Genomic DNA, 23,928 nt, shown 5'->3' on the forward strand with positions numbered 1-23,928 from the left:
CAATAATTCGCTTGCGCGTAGGGGTCTTTAGCAGTGAGAGGAAACCAGAGGACCCAAAGAAAACCCTACAAGGTTGGACAGGCATCATGACAACAGAAATCATCCCAGTTAATTCTAATAAATAAAAGTGTGCTTACCTCCTTTCACAGTAACAAACGCCCAGGTATCTCTCCAACCCAGATCTGTGATGCTTTCACTCCCTAACTTCGTTAAATAATGTCGAGCTGTTGTTTTAAGTTGAAAAGATCCTTCATCCTAATTTCATAAAGATAAAAGAGAAATATTAAGTTTCATTTAAGAAATGAAATGAAATGGGGTTTAACGTCCTACTGTTCTGCTCCTATAATGGGCTAATGAAGACGGGCATACACCATACAGTGTGGTATGAGGGAAATTTTGCCCGGGCACTATTAGTATCACCTACTCTTATATCGAATTCCAACTGTCAGGGGATCTTTTACGGGCATTCCAATATATACACGAGACCTCGGTTTTCATCCCATCCAAAGGACTAGACAGGTGTCCTTGGCAGGCCCTTCGTACTGCATCACTGACAAGGGGAAATCATGCCATTCATTTAAGCAAGTGAAACTCAACACAACAGGCACATGTAACATCCGCTAAAAAATTGTGTACCGATTGGGGTATTAAAAATTGAGTATTTTCTGCTTCCATTACTCGTAACAGAATTTTTCTACTTATTTGAAAGTTTCAATAACTGAATCCTTTATATTATGCAAATCAGAAACGCAAACAGTTTCTATCTAAGACGAAATACAAGAATCAAAATTCAGAACATCTCATTATTATTAGTTGCCGGAAGAATTATACCGGAAGTACTAGATGTAGAGTACCGGAATCCGCCAAGGTTTGCCGACTGTGCATTTGATGTCAGAAACTCAAATCAAATACCAAGATAATCATCAAAGACTGACACATGTCTTTTTAATTGATTGGTGATTTTTTGTCAGTTAACACCCACTGATTGAAGGCCGGATTATCCAATCTTGATTCAACGCAGATCATGTGACGGGACCACTGATTGAAGACCTGATTATCCAATGTAAATTCAACGCAAATCTTGTGACAGGACCGCTGATTGATGTCATAATTCGGAATATTCAGAATCAGGATTACTCAATACTTTTTTGGTTGAAGTAATAAGGAAATAAATCGGGGCATGAAAAAGATGACGGATTTCACAGAATGCCGTAGTATTCAGATGTCGGAAGTGACAGTCTACTGTATATGATTATACAAGGATTACCTTTATTGTGAAGATAATAATTCTACCATCACTAATCATATTTAGAAATAATACCATAGCTTCATCTTCTTTTTGATTATATGTGTCAAATACACGTTTAGCCATTACACTACCCTAGAAATATAAATAAAATCTACAAATTATCAATACATATGAAATATAAATCATGTTATATCTAAAATCCTTTTGGTCAGGCGATGAAGAAACTTTACATTCATAAGGACCAAATCATCCAAATTTTAAGCATGTACCAATATTTTGACCCTTAGTTTCTAAATGAAATGAAATAAAATGGGGTTCAATGTCCAACCCTTCTGCTCCAACTGGGCTAATAAAGACGGACATATGCCATGCAGTGTGCTATGAGGGAAATTTTGCCAGGGCAGCGGCACTATAGCCTACTCTTATATCAAATTCCAACTGCCAAGGAATCTTTTATGTGAACGCCAATGAATAGATGGGACCTCGGTTTTTTGACCCATCCGAAAGACAAGGGGAAACCACGTTAGAAAATACCGATAAACTTTCTAGGCCAATGCAGGGATTGAAGATGCGACCACAAGGCTGTCGAGCCAGCGACATACCAAACTTTACCACCGTGGCTCCTCCCTTGATTTTTTTTTTGTTTTTACCTACCGTAGCTTGATTTAAAACTAATACATGAACACCTCTATTTGTCTCAAATCCTTCATCTTGTAACACCTGAAAAATACATCAGCATAAAATAAACTACATATCTTATGGACAAGATGGCATACAATGGACAAATCGCTCACGAGACAAGACTTTCGTTCAGAAAAATTATAAAAATAGTTTGTTTTAATGTTATTTTTTCAATCACCTGTTTTCATGGCAAATTACATCGTTAAATACTGAGATCATATATGACAATATCCCTATAATTTATAATAACAGCAAATTCTGTAATTTGCCTATGGCTGTTTTAAAATATTAGAAAGATAGTTTAGTAATAAAACTTACACGATTTGTCATTGACCTTGATTCATAAGAATACGACTTGACAATCAACACAGGCAACAAATTTTAAAATATATATGAAATGAAATGAAATGGAGTTTAACGTCCTACTGTTCTGCTCCGAACTGGGCTAATGAAGACGGGCATACGCCATACAGTGTGCTATAAGGTGAAATTTTGCCCGGACTGCGGCACTACGGCCTACTCTTATATCGAATTCCAACTGTCAAGGGATCTTTTACGTGCACACCAATGTGTACACAGGACCTCGGGTTTTTGTCTCATCCGAATGACTAGACAGCTGTCCTTGTCAGGCCCTCCATCCTGCATCACAGACAAGGGGGAACCACACCGGAAAATCTGGATGCATTTTCTCGGCCAATGCAGGGATCAAACACCCGCACTCCAGGCTAGCGAGCAAGCGTCTTACAAAATATATATGCTAACTGTGTCCCTTTATTATGTCCGATAAATAACCAATATGATTTTCATCAATCTGATTTAAATACAGATCTATATTTCGTTTTGTTTTTTTATACTTTCGATGGTCTACACTACATGAAGATCTGACCAGTTGTGTTGGGAGGTCATACGAGCAGCTTTTGACCCTATGGCGTTAGACATTTGATTAATCAATCAGCATTGATGTTTCTAGTGGATTACTGACAGTTCTGTGCACCTCACGCTAAAAGCTCTCCATAACAGCTTGTTTCATTGGCTAATCCCTCACATCATCCAGAACACATCAATGATAACAACTCTTCCAGATCCTAGTGTAGTAAAGGCAAGTTAAACGAAATTTTGAACTATAAAAAAAAAAAACGAAATAGGATCTTTGTTTTAATCAGATTGGATTTTTATAGCAGAATTACCACTTCATATTGTTATAAAACTAAAATATTTACCGTAGTTCCATCAAATGAAACAAAGACCAATTCTTTACTTGATACAACTTCCAAATTAACTATCTGGGGCTTTCTTTCTGAGTCAATCCCCAGACGATTCGGTTCCATTGGTATCTTCATTATATTATCTGTTAAATATAATCAAATTAGTAATGATTACATTGATAGGAGAAAGAGAGAGAGAGAGAGTGTATATATGAGAAGAGAGGGTCTGATTCCCAAAGTGGGTCTAGAAAAACCTTGAGGATTATCAAGCTCTTGCACCTTGAGGATTATCAAGCTCTTGCGCCGAGTTGACAAAGCATTCTCAATTGTCAGGGGTGATGCTTACTGGTCAATACAGTTCATGTCTAGTTGCTTGGATGGGACAAAAATCAAAGATCATGTGTACATATTGCTAGTAGTATATGTAAAATAAACACCTCTGCCAGGGAAACATTCTCGCCCTCAATATGAGAGACTTCAAACCCAATTCCCATCCCGTTAAATCAATTTGATTAAAATACAGATCTACATTTCGTTTTGTTTTTTATACTTTCGATGGCCTACACTACATGAAGATCAGACCGGTTGTAGTGATAGGACGCGTCATAGGTCATACGAGAGGCTTTTGACCCTATGACGTCAGATTTGATTAACCAATCAATGTTGACGTTTTTAGTAGGATACCCTACACCAAGAACTCACAGCAACAGACCGTTTCATTGGCTAATCCCTTACATCAACCAGAACGCGGGTTATATAACAACTCTTTCACATCCTAGTGCAGTAAAGACTAGTAAAACGAAAATTTGAACTATAAAATACAAAATGAAATAGGATCTGTGGTCTGATTGCTGTTAAATGTGAAAAGAAATGTTAAATGTGACTTGTGAGACATCATTAGCATACATACATGTATCATCAATTTCAATTTTCAATTAACTCATCGGGTTCAGTTCAGAGGGGACTATTTATATTGTGTATGTCTCTTAATTCTCGAAATTTGTTTTATGCAAAAAAAAAAAGTTAATGGATTTTCTCAGCCCATCTTTGTTGAATGACATGTTTTCTAGATTTGTAAATTGGCCTGAATCCAACTTTACACAAATTGTTACATACAAAATTAATTCCCAGCAATTCAATCAAAGATTCAAGTCTGGTTGTTAAGAAGTCGTTTAACTTGTAATACACGATGTTCGGTTGAGTAAATCAGAAATAAATGAGTTTCGTTCGTTAGTTAGTGCATTTATCAGAGATGTTAATGAGCGTTATGTTGACATCACCCTACATCTATGTCATACACCGATGGCCTGTCCGTTAAATATAGTAGCTTGATAAAGTCTAGATAATGTTGGGTTTTTTTATAAACAATATTTTTATTCAGGTTGTCTGAATGGGATTGGGGAACAGGCTTAGCCCATGTAAAACCCCTCTCCTTCTCTAGATAATGTTTCTGAAAAAAGTGACTAATTCAAAAACAAATGAAATGGAATAAAATATGGGACTAAATCAGTAAATGTCTTTCTCTTTTGGTTTCAATTGGTAAAATACAGCCATGTATAGAAATTTTTTGTAAGAAACTGAATGGCCTAACCTCAAATCCGTTACATCATTTCAACTTACAATTTTCAGATAGTCATTTAAATTTACCATTTTAAGATATTACTATTTTAAGATCGTCATTTCAATTTACCATTTTAAGATATACTATTTTAAGATAGTCATTTCAATTTACCATTGTAAGATATTACCATTTTAAGATATTACCATTTAAAGATAGTCAATCAATTATTTTCTAAAATTATTTCAATAACGCAAGCTATTTTAAAGGCAGACACTATTTTCTTTTTCATTAAACTTTGAAAATAGTCAGAATCTGGAGCAGTCACACGTACGTCAATTTCACATGCCATAAAATCATAATATCAAAAAATAAAAATAAAAGTCAGCAATATTTTTTAAATTGTAACTTACAATATGTTTGAATCTCACAAAAACTGTCGTCATACGAATAAAATACGGCAGATATTACAATATCAGTACTGTAATAAACTAAAACTAGATAAATGATGGACATTTTCATCTACACTCTAACATGATCATCTTATAAAATCCAGAAATTATTTGTCATTTTTACATAAAAATACAATTTACATATCTGACATCCATAAATTACATAAAGCTGTATTTTCCTATCACAGGTAAGTTGTTAATAACCTACATGTATTTTTACCTACAGGTATATACGCTATAAGTCAGTAAGACTATGAAGTATACGATACTATTAGGTAATTTATGCGAAATTGCATTAGGCGAATATAAGTTCCCCAGAGGATATGATTTATAATTTGATATATATGTGTGTTTTATTTGGTTGTTTTATTTGTCAAAATATTAGCTAAGGATAAATTCTGTTGTCTATTTCACTCATGTGAGGAATATTCCATCGTCCATTTAAGGATAGTGCTCACGTCATTAGGTTAAGTACCCAATCATCATAATTAATTAAGTCATACTTGACAAATTAAATAATAGATAGCAGATGTCCAGGCATATAAAATCATCAGAGCAGTGGGCGATTCTTATGGTTTCCTCTAGTAAGTTTCATAGCAGTTTTGTCTACGATTTCACCCTTGGTGGAAGTGGACGTAAAACTCCAGGAACGAACGAATGGGCGATTCCCTTAGACCACCATGTAAATTCTAGAGGAGAGGATATTGCAAGTTCTATCAGCAAACTTGAACTAGAAAGTTTGGATGGGAGAGAGATAGAGAGAATGATTTTATTTTTAATCTATGCTTGTAACCTATGTATCCAGTGCTTGACATAAAATGCAGAAACTAACTGTGGTGTTGTTATTCCTGTGGGTAACAATAAACTGATAAGAGGAGAATAAATTGATAACGTGGGATGTCAGAGTTGCATTTAATACTAAATACTAAACCATCAACTATTAAAACGTGTTCTGGATTAGATTTTTATTAACCAATGCAGTGTTGTCTAGTTTGTTGCTGGGGATACTCCTGTACTGTCAGGGAATCTTCCGCCCTCCTATTCTTATCGAGTGTGGGGGTTTCATCGTCTCTTACTTGGAACTATTAAATTATGTAACAGAGGAGAGAATATGCGTCATATGTTAGATGTGGCGAGTTTTTGACAGTTGAGATTTCCACATCTAGCCATTGACTTATAGTGGTGAGAAATGGGAGTTTAACATCCGCTTGACACAAACTAAGTCATTTCGGGACTAACATATGGTTTTTAATTTTATTTCAATAATTCGCTTGCACGTAGGGATCTTTAGCAGTGGGAGAAAACCGGAGGTCCCGGAGAAAACCCACGAGGTTGGACAGGCGACTCTACTCCTTGTCACGTACAAATGGGGAATCGAAACCACGACAGTTGACTCAATGACAGACTTTATGATACAGCGTGTACACTCTAACCATTCAGCCATCCAACCCCCCTGTGACTCATAGCTCTGCATTGTATGACATATTTGATTTGGTTGCCGAACTGCCTAGTGTTACAAGTATAATTTTATACAGTGCCATCTGTTTCCATTATTCAAATATCGATACTTATTTATTAAGTAACTTATTACAAAGATATACATTTTATTTATAGTCAAGTACCTAAATACAAAACCACTGTTTAGAAGAGAGAGAGAAATGGAGTTTAACATCCACTTGACACAAACTAACTCATTTCGGGACTAACACATGGTTCAATTTTATTTCAATAATTCATTTGCGCGAAGGGGTCTTTAGCAGTGGGAGGAAACCAGAGGCCATGGAGAAAACCCACAAGTTTTGACAGGCGACCCTACTCCTTGTCACATACAACCGGGGAATCAAAACCAAGTCAGTTGACTCAATGACAGACCTTATTGTCCAGCGCGCACATGCTAACCATTCGGCCATCCAACCCCCCTTACTGTACAAATAAAGAATATACTGTGTAATAAACTATTTTTAAAAAGAATATTCTGTCTAATTAATGATATTTTATTAAAGAAAGTACCTGTTATACATGTTTGATAATTATTGTTAGAACAGACATAACCTGTCACCAAATCTATAGCTACTCCCAAAACTACTTGCCACAACATTATTACTCCATACTAAAATATACCATTTAATTTACTATATATCACAGCACAACACCTGTATATTGGTATTATCAAATATATACAAGAACACAATTATATAGGTAATTGCTTCAGCTGTTACATATCAGTCACTGACAGTTGAGGTCAAAGGTCAGGATCTAATCAGAATGCCTGTCAGTCTTATCATTATAGTTTTAATAGATTAATTAACAACACACAAGTATATGTATATACTGTTCAGTCAACTATTATAAACTACATTTATGTACTGTTTGTTATGAATGTGCTTTCTTTTGCAGTATTTATGATTTTGTTTTATTATATGCTGTTGAGATGCTTAAACATACAGTATGCAAGAGCTATATCTGTCTATTCAGGTCTTTCTTTAGGACTTAAAGATGGGTTCCTGCATACAAACTGGGTGATTTAATGGTATATATGGACTAAAAACATATTCAAACTAATTAATTTGTCATAACATTGTAATTGCGAAGGTATGTCCTGCTATAAAAATTCGATCAAACCAGGTCACGTTTACCTCTCTTGGAAGTCAGAGGAGAATTCATTGCATGCATACATAAGACGATGCTGTCTTTAATCGCTTACTATTTATTACAAATATCGAATCCTAATTAAATTCTTGGATTATCCACTACCCGCGTCTTTTTCCGTCATTTTTATCTCAGAAAGTGTTGTACGTCTAACTCTTCATAAAGTTTATCAACTTGTACATCAAGCACTCAATGTTCGCGTGTGACCTTTGACATCACGCGTGCAGAAATTCCTAATCGTCGGGCTGTTGATTAGGGGAACCCTTACATTTTTGTCCTGTATACGCTCTATGAGTGTTTTTCGGGGAATCAAGTATTTTTCTAGTAAGATTGGATATCTCTACTTTCCATATATACCAAAATTACCATACTTTTATTGGAAATAACCACCTGATAAATACTTTTCTGGGAACCTATCTTTAAATGTAACATAGACTATTACATGTAATTAGACATTATTAACATGACAAAACCATAATCAACTCTTGATTTCATTGGATATCTCTGATTTTAAGTACATTAGAACGGTACAGACATATTTTGATTTAATTTAAAAATGGTGAGGAGAGGCTAAGACTCGAACAATCAGTACGGTGGTTACAATCAGTACACAAATCTCGTCAAACCCTCAAAGGTTAATATCTTCGCTCAAAATAAAGTAATTTGAATGAAATTTTCAATACATGTATATTCATTTTGCATTATCTAAATCTGAACTATTATAGCAAGAATGGCCAGCTCTTTATCTAAATCTTACATAATGTATCTTTAAGCTGGTTATATAAAAATCTGTATTGCGTGTAGAGTTTCCATGTACATGTGCTATAACCAAACCAGCCTAACTGTTCTGACAGCCACAGGTTATAGTTATATCCACTTGAAAGGATAAATTTCTGCAGGCAAAAAACTGAATCAGGAAATTTAAAACCATCTTTATGTAGTAGAGGTCATCCAAAGTATAAAAAAACAAAACGAAATATAGATCTGTATTTTAATCAGATTAATGATAGTCAATCATTACTAGACCCCCACCCCTCCTCCTTCCATCCTCCAGCATTGAAAAAGGGAAAAGAGAGATGGAGAAATGGGGTTTGTGCCTAGGGGTCTTTAGCAGCAGGGGGAAACCGGAGGACCCGGAGAAAACCCACAAGGTTGGACAGGCGACCCTACTCCTTGTAATGTACAACCGGGGAAACAAAACCATGCCAGTTGACTCAATGGCAGACCTCATGATACAATGTGCACACGCTAACCATTCGGCCATCCAACCCCCCTCCCCCTCACAAAGGGAAACCAAGCGAATAAAATCCAGAGAAACATTCTAGGCCAACCCCAGGAGAGAAACCAGGCCCCAAGTTCACAGAGCATTCACAGACTATGTTGAGAATTTACTCAACTTTCAATCATTATTTATGAGAAATATCTTTCATCCAGAAACACAAAACTTTGTATATAGTTTCTTATTGATGTATTTGATACATTAAAAAAACAAAAGTTATATAAAGAGCTATATTTTAGTTAAAATAAGAAGAACAATTTTGAGTAAATTCTTAACTTAAAGATGGGTTCCCAGAAAAGTATTTATCGGGTGGTTATTTCCAATAAAAGTATGGCAATTTTGGTATATATGGAAAGTAGAGATATCCAATCTTACTAGAAAAATACTGGATTCCCCGAAAAACACTCATGGAGCCTATACAGGACAAAAATGTAAGGGTTCCCCTAATTAATAGCCCGACGATTAAGAATTTCTGCACACGTGAAGTCAAAGGTCACACGCGAACATTGAGCGCTTGATGTACAAGTTGATAAACTTTATGAAGAGTTAGATGTACAACACTTTCTGAGATAAAAATGACGGAAAAAGACGCGGGTAGTGGATAATCCGAGAATTTAATTAGGATTCGATATTTGTAATAAATAGTAAGCAATTAAAGACAACATCGTCTTATGTATGCAATGAATTCTCCACTGATTTCCAAGACGTGACGTAAACATGACCTGGTTTGATCAAATTTTAATAGCAGGGCATTCCTTCGCAATTACAATGTTTGAGAAGTATTTGAAGCATAATTATGACAAATTAATTAGTTTGAATATGTTTTTAGTCCATATGTACCATTAAATCCCCCAGTTTGTACGCAGCAACCCATCTTTAACGTCTCAGAATGATCTGTGAACTCGGGACAAGACCCTCATGGTTAGTGAACCAGCATCTCGAGCTACTTTGTCTCCCTAATGTATATAATAGTAGCCACAAGGTCTTTAATAAGCATTATTGGAATCCATGGGGATTTTACACTCCAGCAGAACCTCATGGTTAGTGAGCCAGTGCCTCGAGGTACTTGTCTCCCTAATGTATATAATAGTAGCCACAAGGTCTTTAATAAGCATTATTGGAATCCATGGGGATGTTACGCTCGAGCAGAACCTCATGGTTAGTGAGCAAGCATCTCGAGGTACTTTGTCTCCCTAATGTATATATATTATAACATATAATAACCACAAGGTCTTCAATAAATTATCGGAATCCTTGGGGATGTTACGCTCAAGCACTGCTTGCCAAGCAGAACCTCATGGTTAGTGAGCCAGTCCCTCGAACTATTGTGTCTCCCTTATGCATACAATGTACATATTATATAGTAACCACAAGGTCTTCAAAAAGCATTATTGGAATCCATGGCGATGTTACGCTCGACATTGTATTGTATCAACCATTTATAATATAAATAATGTATACTGAATAGAAATTCTATAAAATCAATGTTTTCCATTAGTTTTCTAATCAAGGTAAAGGAAATTACTTCTATTGTCTTCCTTTATTAATTGATGATCACAAAACGGACAAACCTGGAATCTTAAAATAGTACATCTCTGACACAACTGAAGAGAGTGGAATGTCTCGACACAATTACTTGTTTTTCTATGGTGCAAAGGAGAACTTTGCCAGACAGCAGCCTTTCTGCCAATCATTCGTCAACCGTAAAGGGTTCTTTATGACCACAAGCAATTACATGTACATGTACATGTTTTTCTATGGTCACATGGAAAATGGAGAACTTTGCCGAGGCAGCATATCTGCCAGTCATTTGTAAACCGCAAAGGGTTCTTTTTTTTTTGCATGTGCCAAATTTTACCCGAGTAGACCTCTGACAAGGGGGAAACCACGTCGGAAAACCCCCGTTGAACTTTCACCAATCTATGAACACAGGATAAAAATCTTGTATTGTAATAAAAGGGACGAGGAATGCACACAGAAAGGGGTTGGAATTACTGCCAGGTATTGCGATTCAGGTGTTACAATACGATTCGTATCAATATTTACCAAGAAATGATTGATATTTTTGGTCCTGTCAATGTCGAAGAAATAAAACTGTTTTATATCACTATAATGATGTGGATCAAAATAACAATTTTAAGAGTGTTTGTGTACATGAAGCGACAAAAACAAAAAATAAACAAAGAATCGCAAATCGTGAGAAGTTGGATCGTGATACATCGACTCAATGACATATCCTGCCAGCACTAGCTGGAATGTAATGTTTATTGAAATAAACGTTGAAACAAACGTAAGCCACTGTTGTTACAGGTTAATAAAAGACAGTACCATATAATTATAATATATTTTACCTGATACTTGTGGATCAGTATGAAGTTTTTTATTGGTGTCCATGATAAATGTAATGTTAATTACAACTGTTACTATTAATACCAGAAGCAAACCTCCCTGAAATACATGTAACATACATTGTTAATCAATCAATCATACCAACATTGAACCTCCCTGTAATACATGTAACATACATTGTTAATCAATCATACCAACATTAAACCTCCCTGTACAGATATATTGTTAATCAATCATACCAACATTAAACCTCCCTGTAATACATGTAACATATATTGTTAATCAATCATACCAACATTAATCCTCCCTGTCATATGAAATGAAATGAAATGGAGTTTAACGTCCTACTATTCTGCTCCTACTGCAATAATGTACATGTATGAGGGAAATTTTGCCTGACCAGCGGCACTATGGCCTACTCTTAGATCGAATTCCAACTACCAAGGGATCTTTTACATACATGCCAATGTATACACACGGTACATTGGCTTTTCCTCCCATCCGAACGACAAGACAGCTGTTCTTGTGAAGCCCTCCATTCTGCACCACTGACAAGGGGAAACCATGTCGGAAGATCTTGAAGAACTTTCTCAGCCAATGCGAGCCAACGTCCTACCCACTTAGCCACCATGGTTCCCTCTCTGTAATACACCTAACAGATACATTGTTATCAATATCAATATTCAACCTCACAGAAATATACCTAATTTATACATTGTTAAATTAATGTTTATACAGATGAAGGACAATAAGACAGACAGAGGGTTAAAACTGATGAAGGACAACACGACAGACATAGGGTTAATACTGATGGAGGACAACACAACAGACTGAGGATTAATACTGATGAAGAACAACACAACAGACTGAGGATTAATACAGATGAAGAACAACACAACAGACTGAAGGTTAATACTGATGAAGAACAACACGACAGAGGGTTAATACTGATGAAGGACAACACGACAGGCAGAGGGTTAATACTGATGAAGGACTACACGGCAGACTGAGGATTAATACTGATGAAGTTTAACACAACACACAGAGGGTTAATACTAATTAATACAAATGAAAGACAACACGACAGACCAAAGGTTTAATACTGATGGAGGAAAACTCAACAGACTGAGGGTTTAATACTACTGAAGGTCGACACGACAGAGGGTTTAATACTGATGAAGGACAACATGATAGACCAAGAGTTTAATACTGATGAAGGACAACACAACAGACCAAGGGTCAATAATGATGAAGGACAACACGACAGACCAAGGGTCAATAATGATTAATACAGATGAAGGACAACACAACAGACCAAGGGTTAATACTGATGAAGGACAACACGACAGACCCAGGGTTTGATGAAGGACAATACGACAGACCACAGGTTTAATACTGATGAAGGACAACACGACAGACCAAGGGTCAATACTGATTAATAATGATGAAGGACAACATGACAGATTGAGGGTTAATACTGATTACCAAACATCATACCTGAAATATTTTTGATATACATCTTCTGCTACTGAATTCTCTGATTCTAGAACCTGCTGATCGTGATCCAAATAGTTTGTGTTTGGGTATGTATGGTTTTGCTCTAGGATTCGGTACCCAACTATCCATTTTTTACTCTGTCTACATGAACCTGAAGTAGAATAAATATATATATTATGTAGTCGCTAGAATATGAAAATATACTAAAAATACATTTCTGGTTGAAATAGCTAATAAAAATCCTAGAAACGGTTAAATTTATATGACAATAAATAAGGGGTTCGTTAAGTTCATCAAATGAGTCAACAATTCATGGTGACTAAGGTACATGTAAGTTAGTGTTATGCCACCTTGTCTCGACTCGAGTCATGAGTTCTTTCAAGTTGGGAGTCGTCACGACTGCCGAGTCGAGTCTCAACAAATATTTTAAGTCGACTTGAGTCCGAGTCGCGGGACTGGAATTCCACCCCTGGGAGAAGGAAGCAATCCCTCGAAAATAATCCCAAAATAAACTTCCCTAGCAACACACTGACAAGACTGTGTAGACTTTGTAAAAGTATTTATTCCAAGACACGTTTTGGACGGCTGCCCGAAGGGTACATTCTTTGTAATACAATTTATAATACCAGAGAATGTCAACATTTATTCCTGAATCAAATATTATATGAAAATATATCACACAAGTATTATATTGAAAAGTTTGGTTAAACTTGTACTTCTGGAAGTAGACATTAAACGCCAACCAGCTAGCAAGTAATTAGTTTCAATCTGATTAAAATATAGATCTATATTTCGTTTTGTTTTTTTATACTTTCGATGGCCTACACTACATGATAATCTGACAAGTTATATCGATAGGTCACGTCAGGGGTCAAACGACCGACTTATGACCTATGACGTCAGACATTTGATTAACCAGTCACCATTGATGTTACTAGTGGATTACCCACAGTTCCGGGCAAAAAAGGTCAACCACTCGATTCGACAGACCATTTGATTGGCTGACCCTTCATTTCAAGCAGAACACGAGTTAAATAACAAGTCTTTCAGATCCAAGTGTAGTAAAGACAAGTAAAACGAAATTTTGAACTATAAAAACGAAACAAAATAGGATCTGTGTTTAACCAGATTGGTAATTAGTTTAAACGTCTCACAGTTATGCCAGGCTTGCATAATATCAGATACATGTATATTTATGGACGCAATTGTAATTTATATTATTTGCATGTAAACTTAGCTTTCCTCAATTAATCCTGACACTCGCCTAACGCCTAGATGTACATGTACCAACAAATCAATCTTTGGAAATGGGCGGTGCTAGGAAACAGAATGAAAAGCCTACAAATAAGATTCCATATTTGGGGGCATTGGAATCTATATCAGCTTTTGTTTAGTTAAATACAGCTGTACATTATAGTCCTTTAAATATATGTTGAGTAAATAATTTGCCTTTAATAAACAATGTCATAGTCCTTAGATTATAAGGTGAATAAACAGTGGCATAGTTTTTTTATTATATGGTGAATGAACAGTGCCGTAGTCCTTTAATAATATGGTGAATAAACAGTGTCATAGTTGTTTTATTATATTGAGGTCCTTTAATAATATGGTGAATGAACATAGTCCTTTAATAATCTAGTGAATGAACAGTGCCATAGTCCTTTAATTATACATGTATGGTGAATGAACAGTATCATAGTCCTTTAATTAAATGGTGAATGAACAGTGTCGATAGTCCTGTAATTATATGGTGAGTAAACAGTGTCATAATCTTTTAATTCAAATTCTAAATTGAGGATAAACACATAAAAAAAAAACCAAAAAAACAAATAATCAATGCAGCTAGAGCTTTGAAATATGACTTGAATAATTCCAATAATTTTATTTTCCGTGACTTTTAGATAGACAAACATGAACAAAACATTAATCACGATGTCTAGTTAAAACATAACTCAAACCTTAATGGTATATAATCAAAACTAAACAGACAGTAAATAAATCACTAAAAATCATCCAGAAGTTTACAAAATATATTTTTAAAGATATAACACTGTTCGACTTTCAGGGAATGAAGCTCGTCGACGTGTGTTCTCTAAGTATCAGAAATAAATACAGGAGCAAATAATTAACAGCAACAATTTAACAACTCATATCTAACAACAATTTCCTATATATCGGACCTCCAACTACATCAGATACATGTAACACTTTGGTCCTTAAGACAATTTTGATTCTTTGAAAAATTGTTGCTTCACTCTGTCTATAGAGTCAAATCACACGTACTTAATGAATGTAATTATATAGTTATCCATAAAAAAAACAGTGATATTTTGGTAAAATCATAACCATTGTCAAGATATCCATCAAATTCTGGCCGTTAATTGACCTATGATTGGAAGACCAAATAAGGTAATGTTTCCTCCTTTAGTCATGTGAAATAAAGAGGTTTATTCCATATTTGGGATGGAAATTAACATCAAGGCTATCTATAAGACCTGCAGAAATTAGGGGGTATAAATTAGGGTGTAGAGCGATATGGATCAAATATTCTAAGCAGCCATTATTATTGAGAACGAGGAACCTTCAAAGCCATTACAGCTTAGCAATAAAGTTGTAAAACCATTGATGCTGTAGTGTTATTACGATCACGAAGAAACAAACACAACAAGAAAAGAAGTCTGATAGTACTACAAGGTTCCCTAAGCTGGTCTCTCCAACTAATGAATCATCTTACGTACATTTGTCTATTTATATAAATTAGTTATATAATATTATTAAAGATACATAATTTAAGAATCCCCTGTGACGCCTTATACATGTATATACAATAATGGTGGTGACATCACAGGATTTTTAAATTTATTTATGTACAGTATAAAGATTGTTAAAAAAAAAAAGAAAATAAAGGATCGTTAAATTTAATTGAAGTATATAATTGTATATAATCTTATACTTAAATTAAATTTAACGTTCCTTTCTTTCTTTTTTTTTTTAACAATGTTTATACTGTACATAAATAAATTTAAAAATCCTGTGACGTCACCACCTTTATTGTATGTAAGGTGTCACAGGATCAGTATAATTTAATCTTGATAAAGGGTATTTCACCTAAAATGTCATCACATTAAACGATATCTACTTCCATAAAGTCTGTTGTGATTAAGTTTAGCGGGGATTTTTAAATTATATTTTACTACATGTACATGTACTTTGCTCCGCCAGTATCATCTTTTGATCCCGTCTCCACGCAGCTGTATCAGCCTGTCCAGCTATAATTACTTACTAGGGGAGTGTTGCCGTACCCTTTCCTATTAAAGATACATGTTCACAAATATGTCTTTTAACAATCAGTATTATGACACATAACATGTACATAACCACCGATATCAATACTGAGACGAAAAGGTTTAGAGCTATTTCATAACGTCAACTTCGAGTTGGTCAATTTTCTTTGAGATATATACAGGGCTAGCGCTAATCCCAACCCTAACACTTACCCTAACCCTAACCTACAATCTCAAAACCATCACGTGCCCTAACTGTATATACATCTTAGTGACCTAGACGAAATAGATATAGCCAAGGAAAAGATCAAGCCATATATAATGCCATAATTATGAAAAGAGAAACACATCACTTAGCATCACACATAGAGACAGAGAGCTGAGGTTTAACTTCAACACAAACATCACTTAGCAACACACCAAGAGACAGAGAGCTGAGGTTTAACTTCAACACAAACATCACTTTAGAGCTAACATTAAATGAAAATTAAAATAATTTGCTTGCGCGTAGGGATCATTAGCAGTTGGATGAAAGCAGAGGAACCGGAGAAACCCCATGAGGTTGGACATGCGATCCTACTCCTTTCACATACAAGCTTGGGATTAAAACCACGCCAGTTTACTCAATTACAGACCTTATGATCATTAACATTAGACTAATCGACCAACCAACCAAACACTTAAAAACAGAGTAGCTTAAACATACATTACGTAAGAGCTAAATCTGTCTATTGCAGGTCTTTTTTTAAGCCTTAAATGTTATATAAATTATTAACTAGACATTTATTAACATGGCAAGACCATAATCAACGCTCGATGTCATCGGGTGGCTGAAATGGATGAAATAATCGTAAAATGGATAATCAAGACATTGTTTATTATCGTAACAACGGTAGTAATGACGATCGAGGCTAGCCTAAAACTGAATCAGTAATATTTGGTTCAGAGTGAAACAACTTGACTGAAATTTTAAGCATGTACATGTATTCTTTTTGCATTATCTACTTTTTAACTATTATATTGAAAACTATCAGCTCTTTATCTAATCTTACATAATGTTCCTTTAACTTAACAATAGTGTAATTGTGTCTCTCTCTCTTCACTTGCTAAAGGTTAGCTGTGAAGTTGGAACCCTGACACGCACGAATAATCGTCTAATCCGTCCACACAACAGAATAGGATTTCTTTCTTCTTTTATTTATTGTGAGCTTAGTAATCATGTTCAATATATAATTTATTTTTCCACATCATAAATTGTATTTTAAGATAGAAATAATCAATAATACATTATTAAAGATACATTATGTAAGATTAAATAAAGAGCTGGTAGTTCTCACTATAATGGTTAAAAACTAGATAATGTAAAGGGAATTTGCGGAAAATTTCAGTCAAATTGATCAACTCCGAACCGAGAATTTAGCGATTGAATTTTAGGCCTAGCCTCGATCATCATTACTAAAGTCGGTACGATAAAAATCATAGTCTCGATTATCCATTTTTTGATTAAATCGCGAATGAGCGTTGAGTAGCAGATCGGATTATAATCCAGTAAATATCGCAGGCTAGTGATGACATCAAGAGTTAATTATGATCTTGATAAGTTAATTAATGTCTAATTAATAGTTTAGATAACATTTCAGACTTAAAGAAAGACCTGCAATAGGCAGATTTAGCTCTTGCGTAATGTATATTTAAAATATTTGACTCAATTAACGCGACAGATCTGGGTGATTAACATTATTTTTGCATTTTCATAAGCTATAAATATTTCAAATCAATGTAATTTTCTTTAACTGTTTGTTTATTTTGGTAAATATTTCATAGGAAGCCAAATCCAATTAGTTTTAATTGATGTTGAATAACGAATACAAAAAACAAAATTTAAACAGCCTTCAAAAACTTTATACAATCATGTACTTGTATGTTAATTTTAAATTAATCTTTAAAAAATAATTGGTTGAGAGATTTCCGATAAGATCTGTATACGTAGTACAAAACAATTTAAATCTTTACATTAAAAAATCTATCCTTCACAGTAGATGGTTTCTACAAAACAATTTAAATCTTTATATTAAAAAATCTATCATTCACGGTAGATGGTTTCTATCGAGTAATCGTGTTTAATACATGAGCAGATAGGTATTTGTTGTGTTCTCTTATCTTATTTTAAAAAACTGGGCCCTGTTTCTCGAAATTTTAACTCAAGATAAAATCCAATTTTAGTAGATACTTCAATTTTGATTGGCTAAGCACTAAAATCAATCTAATCACATTACTAAAATTAGAATTTTTATCTTAGTTAAAATTTCGTGAAACAGGCCCCTGATAACGTAAGTTGTCCTGGTACATGTATGCAGGATTTCTGAAAAGAAGGGGTGGGTGTACAATCACAAAATTTGTAAAAAATACATATTTGATTTAAAAGAAGCTACAGTTGTGTGTATGTAGTAGGGTCTTATCGCCTGAAAACAGATTTTGAGATAAACCCTCCCAACAAAATAGCATGTTTTGATTGATTCAGTCAGTTACATGTATTCAGAATGTCGGGTTTAAAGAAACAAAAGTGCATTGTTCAAGTAATTCTACATGTTTCTCTGAAAAAAGTAAATAATTAACATAATCACAGAATCCTACTCCTAACATATAATCCTGGGAGTCAAACCAAGTCAATGGACTCAATGACAGATCTTATTCATAAGAGAGAGAGAGAGAGAGAGAGAGAGAGAGGGTGTTAAATTAACCTCCATTAGGTCATTTAGGGTTCAATTTTATTTCAATAATTTGGATGCAAGTGTTCTTTTAGCAGTTGGAGGAAATCGGAGAACCCAGAGAAAACCCACGAGGTTGGACAGGCGACCCTACTCCGTGTCACGTACAATCAGGGAATTGAAACGCCATTTTACTCAATGACAGACCAGGACATGGACAACTAGCACGCATAAACCATTCGGACCCCCCCACCCCCCGAATTTTTTAGACCAATCGTTTATATTGTTTGCATATGATGCTGAACACTTTGATATTTTCTATTATCAAATCGTTTTTTTTCTAAATACTGAAAGGATTAGAATCATTTTTCACCGATGTTCCTTTTAGAAATGAACTGAAATGAAATAAATTGGGGTTTAACGTCCTACTGTTTTGCTCCGAACTGGGCTAATGAAGATGGGCAAACTGTCATGAGATCTTTTACATGTATGTGCATGCCAATATGTACATGTACTGAGGGACTTCGTTTTTTTGTCCCATCCGGCCATGATTTGTCTTTTTTATTGATATTATTAATAAATGTCCAGCACTAAGTTGAAAATGTCAGGTACTATTTCATTAGAGCCTGACATTTTGTCAGGTACATCTAAAACCGTTATTTCCAGGCCTGGCGATTTAGCTCCTTTAATATGTTCAATTACTAAATGATACAATATAATAGTTTTCAAGGGATTGTTTTGAGAACCTTCAGTTTGTTTCAACAGCCCTTTCGCTGTTCCCTACATAAACATCCACAGCTGTGAAGTAAGAACCAAGATCAAAGAAAATGACATAGGATGTCCTGTATGATATCTCCAGGTTTACATGTGTTCAGCCATGTTATATACATGTACATGAAATGAAATGGGGTTTAACGTCCTACTGTTCTGCTCCTATACTGGGCTAATGAGGGAAATTTTGCCCGGGCAGCGGCACTATCGCCTACTCTTATATCGAATTCCAACTGCCAGGGGATCTTTTATGTGCATTCCAATATATACATTGGACCTTGGTTTTTCGTCTCATCCGAAGGACTAGACAGCTGTCCTTGTCAGGCCCTCCGTCCTGCATCACTGACAAGGGGGAACCACGCCGGAAAATCTGGATGAACTTTCTCGGCCAATGCAGGGATCAAACACCCGACCTCCAGGCTAGCGAGCCAGCGTCTTACCCACGTGATCCCCATGGGGTATTACATCGTATAAACTTGACCAACAACTAGCAATGAAAATTGGAATGAACATTATTCTTGGGTTCATATAAAAACCCACTGAAGGAAATATTGATATTTCCAAAATTTCCAGAAATTGTGGTTTCAAAGTTACAGCTACTAAGCTAGAAACATGAGACAGAAATAAAAAATTCCTCAAATTTATTTCACACATGTCAACTTATCTATACATTGCTACCAAGTTTGTTCAAATTAGGGGATCACGTGGCTAAGTGGGCAAGACGCTGGCTGAGGTCGGGTTTTCGATCCCTGCATTGGCCGAGAAAGTTCATCCACATTTTCCGGCGTGGTTTCCCCTTGTCAGTGATGCAGGACGGGGGGCCTGACAAGGACAGCTGTCTAGTCATTCGGATGGGACGAAAAACCGAGGTCCCGTGTACACATTGGCATGCACGTAAAAGACTCCTTGACAGTTGGAATTCGATATAAGAGTAGGCCGTAGCGCCACTGCCCAGGCAAAATTTCCCTCATAGCACACTGTATTGCGTATGCCCGTCTTCATTAGCCCAGTTCGGAGCAGAACAGTAAGACCTTAAACCCCATTTCATTTCATTTCATTTGTTCAAATTGGCTTATGAAGGTTCCCGACATATTTATTTAATCAGGTTCCAAAATCAATGTTTTCATACTGTTTTCAATGACTAGCAATACCGTTCTTAAATCAAAATGCAGTCTTAAAAATATGCAGAAATAACAAAAAAACTTTTCTGATGTTTACCCACCACCCTCATCCTATATAACTCTGTAACAATTCAAACTTTTTGGGGAAAAACAATGTTTGTCCATCACCAAGTGTGACTGACAGACAAACTAACCCATTTTAATAGTCCCCTGCTTTCTTAAAAAGAGAGAGAGAGAGAAATGGGGTTTAACGTCCACTCGACACAGACTAGGTCATTTCGGGACTAACATATGGTTTAATTTTATTTCAATAATTCGCTTGCGCGTAGGGGTCTTTAGCAGTGGGAAGAAACCAGAGGACCCAGAGAAAACCCACGAGGTTGGACAGGCGACCCTAATCCTTGTCACGTACAACCGGGGATTCAAAACAACGCCAGTTCACTCAATGATACAGCGCGCACGTGCTAACCATTCGGCCATCCACCCCCCACCCCGGCTTTCTTCGAAAACGCAGGGGACAATAAAACATGAAGTAGAAATCGCTAACCTTAAATAAGAGAACAACATCAGTTGAATGGTTGTAATGAAATGTTTGCAGAATCGAATGCGACCTCTACTTATATACCCTCAATTGTTTATTTAGTTGGTAATCTCTAAACAATTGGAGTTCTAAATCCAAGTTTAATTATTTCTTCAGCATTCGAGTCTCTAAACAATACATAATTATCTAACTTTGTTGCTTCTCAGGTAAAGCTTTAATCTCTTAATCTCCTAATCTCTTTCGGTGCTCATAGTTATCTGGCTATCAATTCTTTAAAACAATGCGTTTCTAATTAAACGTCTAAAACAATGTATTTGTAATTAAACATCTAAAACAATGCGTTTCTAATTAAATGTTTAAAACAATGTATTTGTAATTAAAAGTAATTTGTGGGTTGGTAGGTATTTTACTCTACTATAATACCTGTAGTATACGAGGGCTGGCTGAACAGTTCTAAGCATATCTGTGAAAGACCAGTACATAGTCCCCTTCGAAGTTCGAGATGTACACTTTTGCCAACGATGTTGCAAGGCCTGACTTCAGTCACCCTAAAAAAATCTGTTAACCGATGACATGACATCATCATTACTAGGAAAATGACAACCATCAAGTTCCTTTTTCATTTTCTGAAACAGGTCTCATCCATGGTTACAAATTTCGCCAAAAAATTATCAGCATCGGCTTCAAAACGGCACAGATTGTCACAGGACATCAGGAATCTGACACGTTTCTGATCCACAGTCAAAAACTTTGGCACCCATCTTTCAGAAACTTTTATAATTCTTAACTTGTTGGTGATAATGTGCTCAACCACCACATGAGAGATACCCGAAGCACTGGCAATACATTGTATGTCAAGTGTTCAGTTGTTGATTAGCCATCACCATGTCATGCACCTGGGTAATGTTTCCTGGAATGGTTGCTGTTGATGGCCTTCCGGCACCAGGGTCATTATCAAGCCTCTCTCTGCCACACTTAAATTCCCAATTTCAGACTCAGAACTTTTCAGCCAGCCCTCGTAATTGAATGAAATGGGGTTTTACATCCTACTTCTCCACACCAACTGGGCTATTGAAGACAGGTACATGCATACGTGTACGTCATAAGTGTACAAATTTTCTGTACATAAGTCATCAGATTCAAGTATATTTGTCAAATTTCTGAAAATATATTACCTAATGATCTTGCTGCTTGACTAGCTAGCACACCAATACCTTTCTTCAGGTAAAAATAGCCACCTGAATGGATAATATTTCCTCTATTCTGTAGACTTGTGAATGATTAATGCAACCCATAAGATGATCTAATATTGCTATTTTAAAGAAATACATGTAGACAAGTTAGGCCAATAAGAGTAATACCTGTGTTTCTGATTTATTTGGCCTGAACGAAAATTTTTTTTTTCTTTTCGAGGGGTTTGTAGGGTAAGATTAATAACCCTTTTCAATACTTGTTGTATTCTCTAGTCTTTGTCATTTTATCTAAATACGGTAAGGTGTTTATTATTTATTTCATAGCATTTCTAAATCTGCCTATGGCAGGTCTTTCTTTAAGGCTTGAAAAGTTATCTAAATTATTAATTAGGCATTCATTAAAGGGACAATAACATTCTTGCTGGCTTGACAGCTCCAGAAAATAAAAAATAGCCTTATTCTAAGTACTAGATGTGTTAGTGTCCTACCTGTTGTGTAAATTATTCATTAAATCCTATTTTACTTGTCCAGAGGGTTCTAAAATATTTTTAAATCCAAGTCACACTTATGGCCCCTGTTTATACGAAAAATCACGTTTTTAGCTTGTGGACCCTATAGAGGTCACAATTTTTATCCGATTTTGTTGAAACTTGAAATATAAGTTTATAACCCAAAGATCTCAGTTTCTGTCGATATTTGCGCATATCGGACCGTAATTTTTTGAATTTCGGCCCCTGATTGTACGAAAAATCACGCTTTTAGCTTGTGGACCCTATAGAAGTCATAATTTTTACCCGATTTAAAAAAATGTATTATTATATCATCGTTACACCCTAGGCATGACTCAATTCGAATTTCGTGAAAATCGGCCCAAAATTGACAGACAAAATGGCTGCCGTTCCTTCTCAAATAGCGTAAGAAAATGGTATATCACGGTTGTGGACCCTATAGAGGTCACAATTTTTATCCGATTTTGTTGAAACTTGAAATGTAAGTCTATAACCCAAAGATCTCGGTTCCTTTCGATATTTGCGCATGTATTATTATATCATCGTTACACCCTAGGCATGACTCAATTCGAATTTCGTGAAAATCGGCCCAAAATTGACAGACAAAATGGCTGCCGTTCGTTCTCAAATAGCGTAAGAAAATGGTATATCACGGTTGTGGACCCTATAGAGGTCACAATTTTTATCCGATTTTGTTGAAACTTGAAATGTAAGTCTATAACCCAAAGATCTCGGTTCCTTTCGATATTTGCGCATATCGGACCGTAATTTCCTGAATTATGGCCCCTGATTGTACGAAAAATCACGTTTTTAGCTTGTGGACCCTATAGAGATCATAATTTTTATTCGAGTTAAAAAAAACGTATTATTATATCACCGTTA

At 35.5% G+C, this 23,928-nt stretch overlaps 1 protein-coding gene across 1 annotated transcript in view; it reads right to left on the reverse strand.

The window, feature by feature from the left end:
• LOC126819085 (protein O-linked-mannose beta-1,2-N-acetylglucosaminyltransferase 1) overlaps positions 1–23,928 on the reverse strand; it is a 54,373-nt gene that overhangs the window by 16,468 nt on the left and 13,977 nt on the right. Inside the window, exons 3-8 of the mRNA XM_050546925.2 lie at positions 12,920–13,070; positions 11,425–11,521; positions 3,151–3,278; positions 1,904–1,969; positions 1,268–1,381; positions 138–255 (exon numbers count right to left, since the gene is read on the reverse strand). Coding sequence (XP_050402882.1) covers positions 138–255; positions 1,268–1,381; positions 1,904–1,969; positions 3,151–3,278; positions 11,425–11,521; positions 12,920–13,048 — 652 coding nt within the window. The 5' untranslated portion in view covers positions 13,049–13,070. The remainder of the gene's footprint in view (positions 1–137; positions 256–1,267; positions 1,382–1,903; positions 1,970–3,150; positions 3,279–11,424; positions 11,522–12,919; positions 13,071–23,928) is intronic.

The sequence above is a fragment of the Patella vulgata genome, chromosome 4 (assembly GCF_932274485.2).
Source record: "Patella vulgata chromosome 4, xgPatVulg1.2, whole genome shotgun sequence".
NCBI lineage: Eukaryota > Metazoa > Mollusca > Gastropoda > Patellidae > Patella > Patella vulgata.